The sequence below is a fragment of the Rana temporaria genome, chromosome 4, assembly GCF_905171775.1.
Source record: "Rana temporaria chromosome 4, aRanTem1.1, whole genome shotgun sequence".
NCBI lineage: Eukaryota > Metazoa > Chordata > Amphibia > Anura > Ranidae > Rana > Rana temporaria.
The window spans coordinates 458,688,789-458,702,760 of NC_053492.1; the positions used below are offsets into that span (position 1 = coordinate 458,688,789).

At 43.0% G+C, this 13,972-nt stretch overlaps 1 protein-coding gene across 2 annotated transcripts in view; it reads right to left on the minus strand.

Moving 5' to 3' along the window:
* Window positions 1-13,972, minus strand: part of ASB3 (ankyrin repeat and SOCS box containing 3) — a 221,867-nt gene that overhangs the window by 130,294 nt on the left and 77,601 nt on the right. For both annotated transcript variants that reach the window (XM_040351630.1, XM_040351629.1), the window contains exons 4-5: window positions 2,565-2,677; window positions 831-966 (exon numbers count right to left, since the gene is read on the minus strand). In XM_040351630.1, the coding sequence (XP_040207564.1) occupies window positions 831-966; window positions 2,565-2,677 (249 nt within the window). The remainder of the gene's footprint in view (window positions 1-830; window positions 967-2,564; window positions 2,678-13,972) is intronic.

The following is a 13,972-nucleotide window of genomic DNA, read 5'->3' on the forward strand; positions in this document are numbered from 1 at the left end:
TTATTTTGCTGTTCTTTATAACCTTTGTACATATAATAATCTCTGTAATCGTATATATGTATCCACTGTGACCACTACGTGGCGCTAGGTTGCCATATACTTGATGTACCTTTGTTGCCGATTTTTGCATACGCACATAACCATGTGGCTGTAAATCTTATGAAATTATATTTATTACGATGTTTTTTCTACCAGTAGTTCATGTCATTGATATGTGCTGTATACTCTACTACGATAAATAAATATGTAGTTTTTACCCTATACCCCCACCTTGTCCATGGTCTCATTTAAAGTCCCAAACTCCCTTGATTTCTGTTATTGAACCCGGGATGGAGTCACAATACAAGTGTCTCATTTAAAGTCCCAACCTTTCCCCCAATTTTTATCTATTTTTGTTTATAGCGCAAAAAATAAAAACCGCAGAGGTGATCAAATACCACCAAAAGAAAGCTCTATTTGTGGGAAAAAAAGGACATCCATTTTGTTTGGGAGCCACGTTGCACGACCGCGCAATTGTCTGTTAAAGCAACGCAGTGCCGAATCGCAAAAAGTGGCCTGGGCCTTTAGCTGCATTTTGGTCCGGGGCTTAAGTGGTTAAGCGGTTAATGAAGGTACAACATTAAGCAACTTATTGCTACACTTGGAGGCTCCTCCCTTCTCTTTTATGCTCTGTAAAAAAAATGCTTTGATATACAAGTGCTTTGGATTACAAGCATGTTTCTGGAACGAATTATGCTCGCAATCCAAGTTTTTACTGTCTATTGAGCCTTCCACAGACACAGATTTGATAGAACGGTCATTATATTGTTTTCTCAAAAGCCATCACTCACCATGAGATAAAAGTAGGTTTAAACTTTCATGTTTCCCATACTGTGCAGCAATGAACACGGGTCTAATGCCAAAGTCGTCCTCGCACTCCTTGTCTACGCCACTTTCCAGGAGGAGCTGGATGAGGTCTGTACGTTCCTGATACAACAGAACACAGGAAACAAACAGGAGAATTACATTTCAATTACTTACAAATTGATAAATTTGATTGTTATTTTTATTATTTTTTCCAACTTAAAAAAAAAAAAAAAAGTATTCAACAAAGGATTTATTACACGGGTCAACTGGATTTACCATGTATGCATTCCACTCATCACTGTGGTATTCTAAAAATCAATTACCATGCTGCCTTCTTATTTAACCACTTAACCCCCGGACCATATTGCTGCCCAAAGACCAGAGTACTTTTTGCGATTCGGGACTGCGTCGCTTTAACAGACAATTGCGCGGTCGTGCGACGTGGCTCCCAAACAAAATTGGCGTCCTTTTTTTCCCATAAATAGAGCTTTCTTTTGGTGGTATTTGATCACCTCTGCGTTTTTTATTTTTTGCGCTATAAACAAAAATAGAGAGACAATTTTGAAAAAAAATAATATTTTTTACATTTTGCTATAATAAATATCCCCCAAAAATATATAAAAAAACATTTTTTTTCCTCAGTTTAGGCCGATACGTATTCTTCTACCTATTTTTCGTTAAAAAAAAATCGCAATAAGCGTTTATTGATTGGTTTGCGCAAAAGTTATAGCGTTTACAAAATAGGGGGTATTTTTATGTCATTTTTATTAATATATTTTTTTTACTATTAATGGAGGCGATCAGCGATTTTTTTTTCGGTACTGCGACATTATGGCGGACACTTCGGACACATTTTTGGGACCATTGGCATTTTTATAGCGATCAGTGCTATAAAAATGCATTGGATTACTATAAAAATGCCACTGGCAGTGAAGGGGTTAACACTAGGGGGCGGGGAAGGGGTTAAGTATGTCCCTGGGTGTGTTCTAACTGTAGGGGGGGTGGCCTCACTAGGGGAAACACTGATCCTCTGTTCATACATTGTATGAACAGAAGATCAGCGTTTCCCCCGCTGACAGGACCGGGAGCTGTGTGTTTACACACACAGCTCCCGGTCCCCGCTCTGTAACGAGCGATCGCGTGTGCCCGGCGGCGATCGCGCCCGCCGGGCACAAGCACGGGAGTCGGGGGCGAGCGCGCGCCCCTAGTGGCGGCTGAGAGAGAGGACGTTATACTACGTGCTCTCGCCCAGCAGAGCCAACTTGCCGACGTAGAAAGGCGGTGCGCGGTCGGCAAGTGGTTAAAGTGATATTAAATTCTTTTTTTTTTTTTTTTTTAACAAACATGTTATACTTACCTGCCCTGTGCAGTGGTTTCGTACAGAGCAGCCCGCATTCTGCTCTTCTCGGGTCCCAAGCCGGCTCTCCTGGCTTCTCCCCCCTACCGGGTGCCCCCCACAGCAGGGTGCTTGCTGTAGGGGCATTCAAACAGGCACACTCCTGAGCCATGCGGTGCATACTAGCACATTATGGCATAAACCTACAGGGGGCCCCTTTTAAAAAAAAGAAATAAAATAGCAGTCTTTCAAAACGATTGTTAACCGCGTTATTTGTTAACCAAGGTTCCACTGTATAAACAAATACAGCAAGTCGTCATTTATTTTATTATCTACTTGGGGTTCACCTTTAAATGACATTTCAACACAGATGGCCGCTTACCATGAGCGAAGCTTGGTGTAGAGGGTTCCATCCAGAACACGAATGTGGTCCATTCACCTTTGCTTTAGATTTCAGCAAGAGCCTCACAAGGTCCTCACATCCACTTTCCACAGCTTTACAAAAAATAAAATAAAATACATATAATGAATTTGTATTGATCATAATAAAATGCAGAAACTAGAATGTTTGCCACACAAGACATTTCGACTTTACGCCAATTATAAATATTGTTGTGCTGTGTCTTTAATACATGATTCTGAGGGCCAGATTCACAAAGGACTTACGGCGGCGTATCTCCACGTACGCCGTCGTAAGTCCGAATGTGCGCCGTCGTATCTTTGCGACTGATTCATAGAATCAGATACGCCTCACTGTTGCCAAGATACGAGCGGCTTAAGTCTCCTACGCCGTTGTATCTTGGGGTGCATATTTACGCTGGCCGCTAGGGGCGCTTCCGTATATTTCCGCGTCGAAAATGCAAATGAGGTAGATACGCCGATTCAGAAACGTACGATTCAAAAGGCGTCGGTCCGGCGTAACTTTACCCCTCATGAAGCAGGGGTAAGTCATGTTAGGTATGGACGTCGGAAACGTCGGAACAGCGTCGTATTTTACGTCGTTTGCGCAAGTCGTACGTGAATGGGGATGTGCGTAGGTTACGTTCACGTCGACTAAGCATTGAGCCGGCGTAACTTAAGGAAAAAATTTGACGTGGTACTGAGCATGCGCGCGCATGCGCCGTTCGTTAGGCACGTCATTTACGTGGGGTCACGATTCATTTCCATACAACACGCCCCCTACCAGCCTACTTTGAATTACACGGGCTTACGCCGGCCAATTTACGCTATGCCGCCGCAACTTACGGAGCAAGTGCTTTGTGAATACTGCACTTGCCTGTCTAAGTTGCGGCGGCGTAGCGTAAATAGGATACGCTACGCCCGCACAAAGATGCGCCCAGATACGTGAATCTGGCCTGACGTCACGACGTTGAACCGGCCCCAGATGTAGCTCGCGGCACACTGGAATAGAACATTCCTCCAGCCGATCACCTCCAAGACAGGCCTACCCGGCTCAACGTCGTGACGTCAGGACGAGACCGAAACCGAAAGCAGGAATATCACTCACACACACACCAAGAGGTGAGCAGCTGATGATTGGTATACAAACAGGATCTTCCCAACGCTGGCAATCATCCAGTTCCTGGAGGAGAACAGCTGAGGCTGAGCATACTCAAGGTTGACTAACACCCGTTATCTGGTGAGTACAACACCATAAGGGAAGCACCGTAGTGTGAAGTTTACATGTCCCAACAGTGGTTGGAATTTGCACCTTAAAATCTCACCTGGGAGGAGCAGTATGTGAACTGATGTTTTGACCTATATGGGTTTATATTGGATTGAGATGTACGCTCTAAGGCCCCGTACACACGAGAGGATTTATCCGCGGATGTGGTCCACCGGACCGTTTCCGCGAATAAATCCTCTCGAGGATTTGCGAGGATTTTGATCCGAAGGAGTGTACTCACCATCGGATCGAAATCCCCGCCGAAATCCCATCGCGATAACGTGTCGCGCCGTCGCCGCGATGATGACGCGGCGACGTGCGCGACGCTGTCATATAAGGAATTCCACGCATGCGTCGAATCATTACGACGCATGTGGGGGATCCCTTCGGACGGATTGATCCGGTGAGTCTGTACAGACCAGCGGATCAATCCGTTGGGATGGATTCAAGCGGATAGATTTGAAAGCATGTCTTCAAATTTTTATCCGCTGGAAATCCATCCCAGGGGATAAAAATCTGCGGAAACAGATCCGCTGGATTGTACACACCAGGGGATCTATGCGCTGGAGCCGGTCCGCGGATCAATTCCAGCGGATGGATCCTCTCGTGTGTACGGGGCCTGAGTGACTGAAATTCTGACAAAGGACTATATCTTTTTAGGATCTTTAAATTACCAGCATTTCATTATACTTTTAGGTTGTGAGCCTACCAGCTCATGAGTCAACTATAGTGACTTCAGCGCTATTAATGTTTTATTGATAACTTTTGATAATACATATGTGATTTTTTGTAATAAAGATTGTATTTTTTTTTTTATACACCAATTGCCTCATGTTATGCCCACAAAGTCCGCTGGTTTTTGTTAAAGTAGGTCTTACTTTCTCAACCCTTTTTCTATATGAACTGGATGTTGGCAAGGCGAGGCTCCTTCTTTCTTGTTATTTATTTAACCACTTCGTTACCGGGCCTATTTTGGCACTTCTCTCCTTCATGTAAAAATCACAATTTTTTTGCTAGAAAATTAATCAGAACCCCCAAACATTATATATTTTTTTTTTAGCAGACACCCTAGGGAATAAAATGGCGGTCATTGCAACTTTTTTTCTCACATGGTATTTGCGCAATAATTTTTCAAACGCCTTTTTTTAGGGAAAAAAACAGTTTCATGAATTAAAAAATAACAAAAAACAGTAAAGTTAGCCCAATTTTTTTGTAGAATGTGAAAGACGATGTTACGCCGAGTAAATAGATACCTAACATGTCACGCTTTAAAATTGCGCACACTCATGGAATGGCGCCAAACTTCGGTTCTTAAAAATCTCCATAGGCAACGCTTTAAATTTTTTTACAGGTTACTATTTTTGAGTTACAGAGGAGGTCTAGTGCTAGAATTGTTGCACACGCTTTAACGCACGCGATGATACCTCACATGTGGGGTTTGAACGGTGTTTACATATGTGGGCGGGACTTGCATGTGCGTTCGCTTCTGCACGCGAGCGACCGAGACAGGGGCGTTTTACATTTTTTTTTTTATTATTTTTTTTTTTTTTTTTTACTTCATTTTTTTATTTTTACACTTTTTTTGATCACTTTTATTCCTATTACAAGGAATGTAAACATCCCTTGTAATAGGAATCAGTGTGACAGGTCCTCTTTATGGAGAGATGTGGGGTCAATAAGACCCCACATCTCTCCTACAGGCTTACAAGCATGAAATCGGTGAAAAAAATTTCACCGATTACATGCCGACAGCCGCGATAGCGGCTTTGTTTACTTCTGGGTACCGGGCGTGACGTCATAACGTCGCGCCCGGCCCTCCGACGGTCATAGAGATGACTATGACCGTCTGGTCACCAGTCATCTCTATGGTTCACCAACGAGCGCCGGCCGATTCGCTCTCCGGGCCCCCGATGGCACGGGAGAGCCCGGAGAAGCACCGGATGGCGGCAGGAGGGGGGGGGGACGTCCCCTCCCGCTGCCTAGAAGAACGATCGAGCGGTGGAACCGCCGCTTTGATCGTTCTTCTGGTGCACAGAATCGCCGGCTGAAGACAGCGATATCTGAATGATGCCTGTAGCTGCACCCATCATTCAGATATCACCGTTTAAAGTCCAGGACGTCCTACGGATCTGAAGTGGTTAAAAGAGAAGTATTGCATTTTATTTTTTTCCTAGTCATACTTGCCTCGGTGGATGCAGCATCTGTCCCCTGGCATCTCTGCACTGAGAACCGAGCCACCGAACATAGTCGATGGCTCGGTTCTCGCCCCTCCCTGAGCAGAGCGATGTTGACTTTCAGTCAGCATTGCTTCGGCTCTACTTCTCAGCACTCATTGGAGTGCCGAGCCGTGGAGGGGCGGGGAGTGGCTGTCTCAGCGGCTCGCTAATATGCAGAGACTGTCATCAATCAAGGCACCTGGCGGATCCCGACTTGGAAGTGGTGATGACGCGCTGCCCCGACTGATGGCAGTGACGTCAGCGGAGAGTGGACTTCAGACCGCTCTCCGCTGAAAACAGGTCATAGGAGTGCAAAACTAATTGCACTCCTGTGACTCAGAGGAGAAGCCCAGCCTGCAAAGCTCATGCTGGACTTCTCCTTTAACCTCCCTGGCGGTCTTCCCGAGACTGACTCGGGGTTAGATTTTCCTGCTACTATCGGTAACCCCGAGTCAGTCTCGGCTCGCCTCGCTGAATCCACAGGCACTTTTTACTTACCTTGTCCCTGGATCCAGCGATGCCACCGCGCTGTGTGAGCGAGCGGGACCTCGCTCGATTCACATAGTGCCTCCGTGTGACGCCGATCTCCGTTCCCTGTGACGTTACGACGCACGGGGACGGAGAACGGCGCCAAATTCAAAAAAGTAAACAAACACCTTACATACAGTATACTGTAATCTTATAGATTACAGTACTGTATGTAAAAAAAAACACACCCCCCCTGTCCCTAGTGGTCTGTCCTGTGTCATGCATGTCATTTTATATAATAAAAACCTTTTTTTCTCCCTGCAAACTGTAGATTGTCCATAGCAACCAAAAGTGTCCCTTTATGTCAAAAATAGTTTTAGATCAGCTAAAAAACAGCGATAATAAATTATAATCACTTGCAGAATTGTGCGATAGCGATTTGTGGGGAAATTCGTCATAAAAAAAAAAAAATAATGACAGCAACAATTCTGCAACTGAGCAAATTTCAGTGATTTTAATTTGATTACATTATTGAATAATTTTTATTATAATTATATTATTATTTGTTATAATTATTTATAATTATTTATTATATTATAATTTATAATTTTGTTTTTAAAAAAATGTAATACACGGGATGCCTATTAGAATCTTGTTTGGTCAGATTTAAGTGAGTTATTTCTAAAAATGACAGACCTACAATATAAAACGCCAAATTTCCTTGCAAATAATGGTACCGCTTTCAGCATGTTTTTTCTGAAAGAATCATACCGCCAGGGAGGTTAAACCAGGGGTCTCAAACTGGCGGCACTCCAGCTGTTGCGAAACTACAAGTCCCATGAGGCATAGCAAGGCTGACAGTTACAAGCATGACTCCCACAGGCAGAGGCATGATGGGACTTGTAGTTTTGCAATAGCTTGAGACCCCTGATTTAAAGGGATAGAATCACGTTTTAAAGACACAGCGCAACAATATTTATAACCAGAGTTTATCACACATTTGCATTTGGTGTTGGAGTGTGGCTGTGGTCAATATTAGGCTCCATTCACACCTAGGCGGTTTTACGCCCGACGCTATTGCAGCCTGCAATACGCTGGAGGGGTGATTTAACATTGTCGGCTATGGAGATGGTTCACATCTCCACGCCGAAACGCTGTACGCCTGAAGCTCAAAACAAGTCCCGGACCTATTTTTTCAGGCGGCTTTCGGCGTTCGGCATAGCCGACAATGTTTCAATCACCCCTCCGGCGTATTGTAGGCTAAAAACGACATGTTTTGTCGCGGCAAATCGCAGGACAAAACGCCGCAAGTTGTCGCGGCAAATCGCGGTACAATACGCCACGTTCAGGTGTGAATGCAGCCTTAGTTTGAGGACCAAGCGCAGTTCTCACGATTTTTTATAAATTTTCACTTTATGACCCAGCAATACACAATTTATTCTGGGAACATGCAACGCAAAACATTTCAAGCAATTTGTGTACAGCGCTAATAACAATAATAACTGCAACAACAACAATACAAAACAATGTATAAGGAAGGTAAAGCAGGACATTGATTATGCAGCTTTATTGAATTTTAAGAACGCTTAGCAGCGGGGACACTTGTCCGAACAACCGCAGAAAAACATACAGCTGAGCGGATACTTTCTGTACATTAAATGGCAGCAGCATGCAGCTTTCCTGTAAATAAAGAGAGCGATACACTAACAAAGGAGGTAATAAAAGGAAATATCAGGTCTCCCGGTCTGACACGAGGAAACGTTAGTTTTTAAAGTGCTACAATTACCATGGATCACTCTGATGCCCCATTTATACAAAATACTCTTCCATTTATTTATTAAACTGGTCCTAGCAAGCTCTCATGGAATATTTGTACTCACTGTAATGCTTCGGTAAACCCTACACAGGTCGTGTCAATCTGCAATCAGTTTTATAAAAAAAAAGAAGAAGAAAAAAAAAAACACAACGCCCACAATGCAAAAAAATAACAAGGACAGGGAGAAAAAAAATCACAAAAACAGAAAACAGCGCCAACTTAAATGAAATTAGCAATCAAGTCCTTATGTGTGAAACATAAATCTGAATAATGTCCAATGAATTAAATATTTGGAACAAACAGCACCCAGTGCACTTGCAAAACTTGTGAGCCGCCACCACATGGACTGAGGCTTACCAAAAGGTAGCTAAATCCACAGCAGGATAACCCAGGGGTTGGTGTCACAACACAAGATGAATCCCAAATACCAGACAGACTACAGCCGATTGCGAGATCCACAGCGGGATGTGACCGGAACTCAGTGTAGGGTACTCCTCTTTGGCTGTATCATGCAGCCCAACGGTAAGCCATATGTAAGGAAGGAGACCGCAACATAGTGTAGTACGTACAAAACAATTTATTTGAAAAGATAAAAACCTACTTACACAAGGATGTGCAAATAGAGCAGTATAAAACAAATGCCGGCGGCATGAACAGGAGCCCTTCCTCCTAGCGTGAACGCGGTGACGTCACTGCACACCGTCGTCCCAGACGCGTTTCGTAATATGTTGACGTTCTCAATGGGGATGGGCTCTGCAGTGATTCACCGCTTTATATATCCAAGCCTCGCTTTGGTCACCAGGAACCGGAAATGCAAAAAACTCCTTTTTGGATATGGGAAACCTATGCTACAACCACCATATTTAAACAGAGGTCATTAAAACTAAAAAATGTTGCCATGTTGAAAACAAAAAAATAAAAATAGTGAGCGAAAATGTAACATCTTAAGGTTAGAATTGCATAACCTTATGAGTTGGCCAAAAATGTGTAATAATACCCGCGAGTGATCGGGCTAGTATACAGACCCCCTAATGGGGAATAAAGGGGATCCTAAACTAAAAGTGAAAATAAATAAATAGATAAAAGTTAAGCCCCTATTGGGGAATTATGGAATTACACCATAAACTAAGGTGAAAAAATAATAACCAACGGATATTTAGTGAATACTGATCCAAATATGATTTAGATATGTAAAAATACATAGGATACATAATATTCAAAAATTATGGAAATAAATAGGATAATGTTCAAAAATTATGAAAATAAACCATGCCAACATATCCTATATTATTGAAATCCCAAAAAAAAATCTAATAAAAACATCCATCATTATTAGAAAAAAATTATTAGAAAAAAATGTTTTTGGATTTCAATAATATAGGATATGTTGGCATGGTTTATTTTCATAATTTTTGAACATTATCCTATTTATTTCCATAATTTTTTTATATTATCCTATGTATTTTTAAATATCTAAATCATATTTGGATCAGTATTCATATTAACATATGTAAGTTCACTTTTGGGCATTTCTGCTCGTATATTCATTATTTTTATTTTTATTATTTTTATATCCAATTGGCTAAATGTCCGTTGGTTATTATTTTTTCACCTTAGTTTATGGTGTAATTCCATAATTCCCCATTAGGGGCTTAACTTTTATCTACTGTATTTATTTATTTTCACTTTTAGTTTATGATGCAGTCCCCTTTATTCCCCATTAGGGGGTCTGTATACTAGCCCGATCACTCGCGGGTATTATTACACATTTTTGACCAACTCATAAGGTTATGCAATTCTAAACCTTAAAGCGGTAGTTCCCCCTCAAAAAAAAAATTAAAATTAGATTCATGCTCATTTTGTCTAGGGGAATCGGCTAGTTTTTTTAAAAACGAAGCAGTACTTACCATTTTAGAGATACATCTTCTCCGCCGCTTCCGGGTATGGTCTTCGGCACTGGGCGTTCCTTCTTGATTGACAAACTTCCGACGGTCGCATCTATCGCGTCACGATTTTCCAAAAGAAGCCGAACGTCGCTGCGCAGGCGCCATATAGAGCCGACTCTATACGGCGCCTGCGCAATGACGTTCGGCTTCTGTCGGAAAGTCGTGACACGCAGTATGCGCCGGTCGGAGGAACGTCAATCAACTAGGAACGCCCAGTCCAGCAAGAATCATACCCAGAAGCCGAGGGATTAAACGGCGATAACGCGGTATGTACGAAAAAAAACAGCATACCCGCAGTGTAATCAGTCTTCACAATGTATTGTTAGACATTTTTTTTAGGGTGAACCTCCACTTTAAGATGTTACATTTTCGCTCACTATTTATATTTTTTTGTTTTCAACATGGCAACATTTTTTAGTTTTAATGACCTCTGTTTAAATATGGTGGTTGTAGCATAGGTTTCCCATATCCAAAAAGGAGTTTTTTGCATTTCCGGTTCCTGGTGACCAAAGCGAGGCTTGGATATATAAAGCGGTGAATCACTGCAGAGCCCATCCCCATTGAGAACGTCAACGTATGACGAAACGTGTCTGGGACGACGGCGTGCAGTGACGCCACCGCGTTCACGCTAGGAGGAAGAGCTCCTGTTCATGCCAGCCGGCATTTGTTTTATACTTCTCGACTTGTGTAAGTAGGTTTTTATCTTTTTAAATAAATTGTTTTGTACGTACTACACTATGTTGCGGTCTCCTTCCTTACATATGGCTTACCATTGGGCTGCATGATACAGCCAAAGAGGAGTACCCTACACTGAGTTCCGGTTACATCCCGCTGTGGATCTCGCAATCGGTTGTAGTCTGTCTGGTATTTGGGATTCATCTTGTGTTGTGACACCAACCCCTGGGTTATCCTGCTGTGGATTTAGCTACCTTTTGGTAAGCCTCAGTCCATGTGGTGGCGGCTCACAAGTTTTGCAAGTGCACTGGGTGCTGTTTGTTCCAAATATTTAATTCATTGGACATTATTCACATTTATGTTTCACACATAAGGACTTGATTGCTAATTTCATTTAAGTTGGCGCTGTTTTCTGTTTTTGTGTTTGCTTGTGTTAGGTCACGTGATTGCTGCCTTCTGTAATTCAAATTTTTTATCACATTTTCTGGTTAGCGCAATTTTCTTTCTTTTTAATGAAGAAACAAAATAAAAGGAATTGTGTTGATGGGTTGCAGAAAGGCTCCCATTAAAGTGGACCTTGCAGACTGATTAACCACTTCAATACCGGGCACTCTCGCTCCTTCCTGCCCAGGCCAATTTTTCAGCTTTCAGCGCTGTCACACTTTGAATGACAATTGCGTGGTCATGCTACACTGGACACAAACTACATTTTTATCATTTTCACCCCACAAACAGAGCTTTCATTTAGCAGTATTCGATCACCTCTGGGGTTTTTATTTTTTGCTAAATAAACTAAAAAATACCAACATTTTTGAAAAAATATATTTTTTCTAAGTTTCTGTCGTAAAATTTTGTTTTCCCCTTCACTGATGAGGGGGCATCGATATGTAGAATTGATGGGCACTGATATGCAGCACTGATGGGCACCAAAAGGCAGCACTGATATGCAGCACTGATTGACACTGAAAGGTGGCACTGATGGGCAGCCCAAATGATGAGGTACTGATTAGTTACTGCTGGGCACTGATTGGTACTGTGGTGGGCACTGGCAGACTTTATTATGGGGGCACTGCTGGGCACTGATTGGCAGACCTGAGGGGGCTATGCTTATAATCAATGTGCTGATTATCAGCACAGACCCCCCTCTCTGACAGGAAGAGCCGCCGATCGGCTCTCCCTGTCAGCGCGAACACGAGGAATGCCGTTTACCGGCACTTCCTGGTACACGCTATGATCAGCTGTGATTGCTCACAGCTGATCACGTGGGAATAAGCCTCTGACAGAGGCTGCTTATCACGATCGGAGATGCAGTATGTCAGACTGACACGCCACACTCGCAATCGCCACGCTGTGTGCCTCCATGGTCGTGCGCCGGCATGTTATCCTGCTGGACATCATATGACGCCAAGTCAAGATAACAGAACCACTCCCCGGCTGTCAATCTGCTATAGGCCGGGCGGGAAGTGGTTAAGGCTGCATTCACACATGAGTGTTTCAAAGTCATGCGTTTTTGTCGCATTTTTGTTCAGGTCACCAAAGTAAAAGTCAGAAAAACGCCTGTAATCTTCCCCAAAAAAGCTCATGTTCTTTTTTGAGCTTAGGGCGCTTTTCAGGCGTTTTACTTCAGGTGACAAAACGCTCAGATGTGAACAGGTGCCATTGAAATTAATGGGATTTTGCTTGTTGAGTTTTTTTTCCAGGCGTTTTATGAGCTGAAAATGCTCAGGTGTGAATGCAGCCTAAAGAATAAGTCTCATTTCTTAATTTTAGGACACTGTACTGCCGCCCGCCCAAGGACAAAGTACATTTAGTACTTTGTCCTATCTTCTTACGTGCTGTGGAAATAAAGATACATGGTTGGACAAGATGCCTCCCTCCTCCCACGTCCAAAAAGTAAAAAATATAGAATTTTTTTCAAAATTGTCACTCTATTTTTGTTTATAGTGCAAAAAATAAAAACCGCAGAGGTGATCAAATACCACCAAAAAAGATAGCTCTATTTGTGGGGAAAAAAGGATGCCAATTTTGTTTGGAAGCCACGTCGCACGACCGCGCAATTGTCAGTTAAAACGACGCAGTGCCGAATCGCAAAAAGTGGCCCGGTCATTTAGCAACAAAATGGTCCGGGGCTTAAGTGGTTAAACGTATTCATTATAGTTTATTTTTTAACTTGAAATCTGATTTTTGTGATAGAAATAGGGGCCCTAATATATTAAAGCGGGAGTTCACCCAATTAGTTTTTTTTTTCGCTTTTCCCCTTAGATTCCTGCTCGTTTTGTCTAGGGGAATCGGCTATTTGTTTTAAAATATGATCCGTACTTACCCGTTTTCGAGCTGCATCTTCTTCCGTCGCTTCCGGGTATGGGTCTTCGGGAGCGGGCGTTCCTTCTTGATTGACAGTCTTCCGAGAGGCTTCCGACGGTCGCATCCATCACGTCACTCGTAGCCGAAAGAAGCTGAACGTCGGTGCGGCTCTATACTGCGCCTGCGCACCGACGTTCGGCTTCTTTCGGAAAATCGTGACGCGATGGATGCGACCGTCGGAAGCCTCTCGGAAGACTGTCAATCAAGAAGGAACGCCCAGTCCCGCAGCCCATACCCGGAAGCGGCGGAGAAGATGCATCTCGTAAACGGTAAGTACAGATCATATTTTAAAACAACTAGCCGATTCCCCTAGACAAAACGAGCATGAAGCTAGGGGGAAAATGTGTTCTCTATGGGTGAACCTCCGCTTTAAGGAGATCATGCATGGTCCGTGCATAGACTTAGCACCACCTGCTGGATCTGCATCTACCTCCTGAATTAGGATACTGCTTTAGAAATGATGCAATTATGTAAATACTGGTGCCTGTGCAATAATTGGATGTGTTCATCACAGACGTCTGAGCCCCAATTCCCACCTAAGCAATTTAAAGCTCAATTCTAGAAGCACTTCAATATTCCACACTTAGATTTCCATGGTATTGTAGTGTGCCAGTTCACATCTGTGCAATGTGCTGTTGC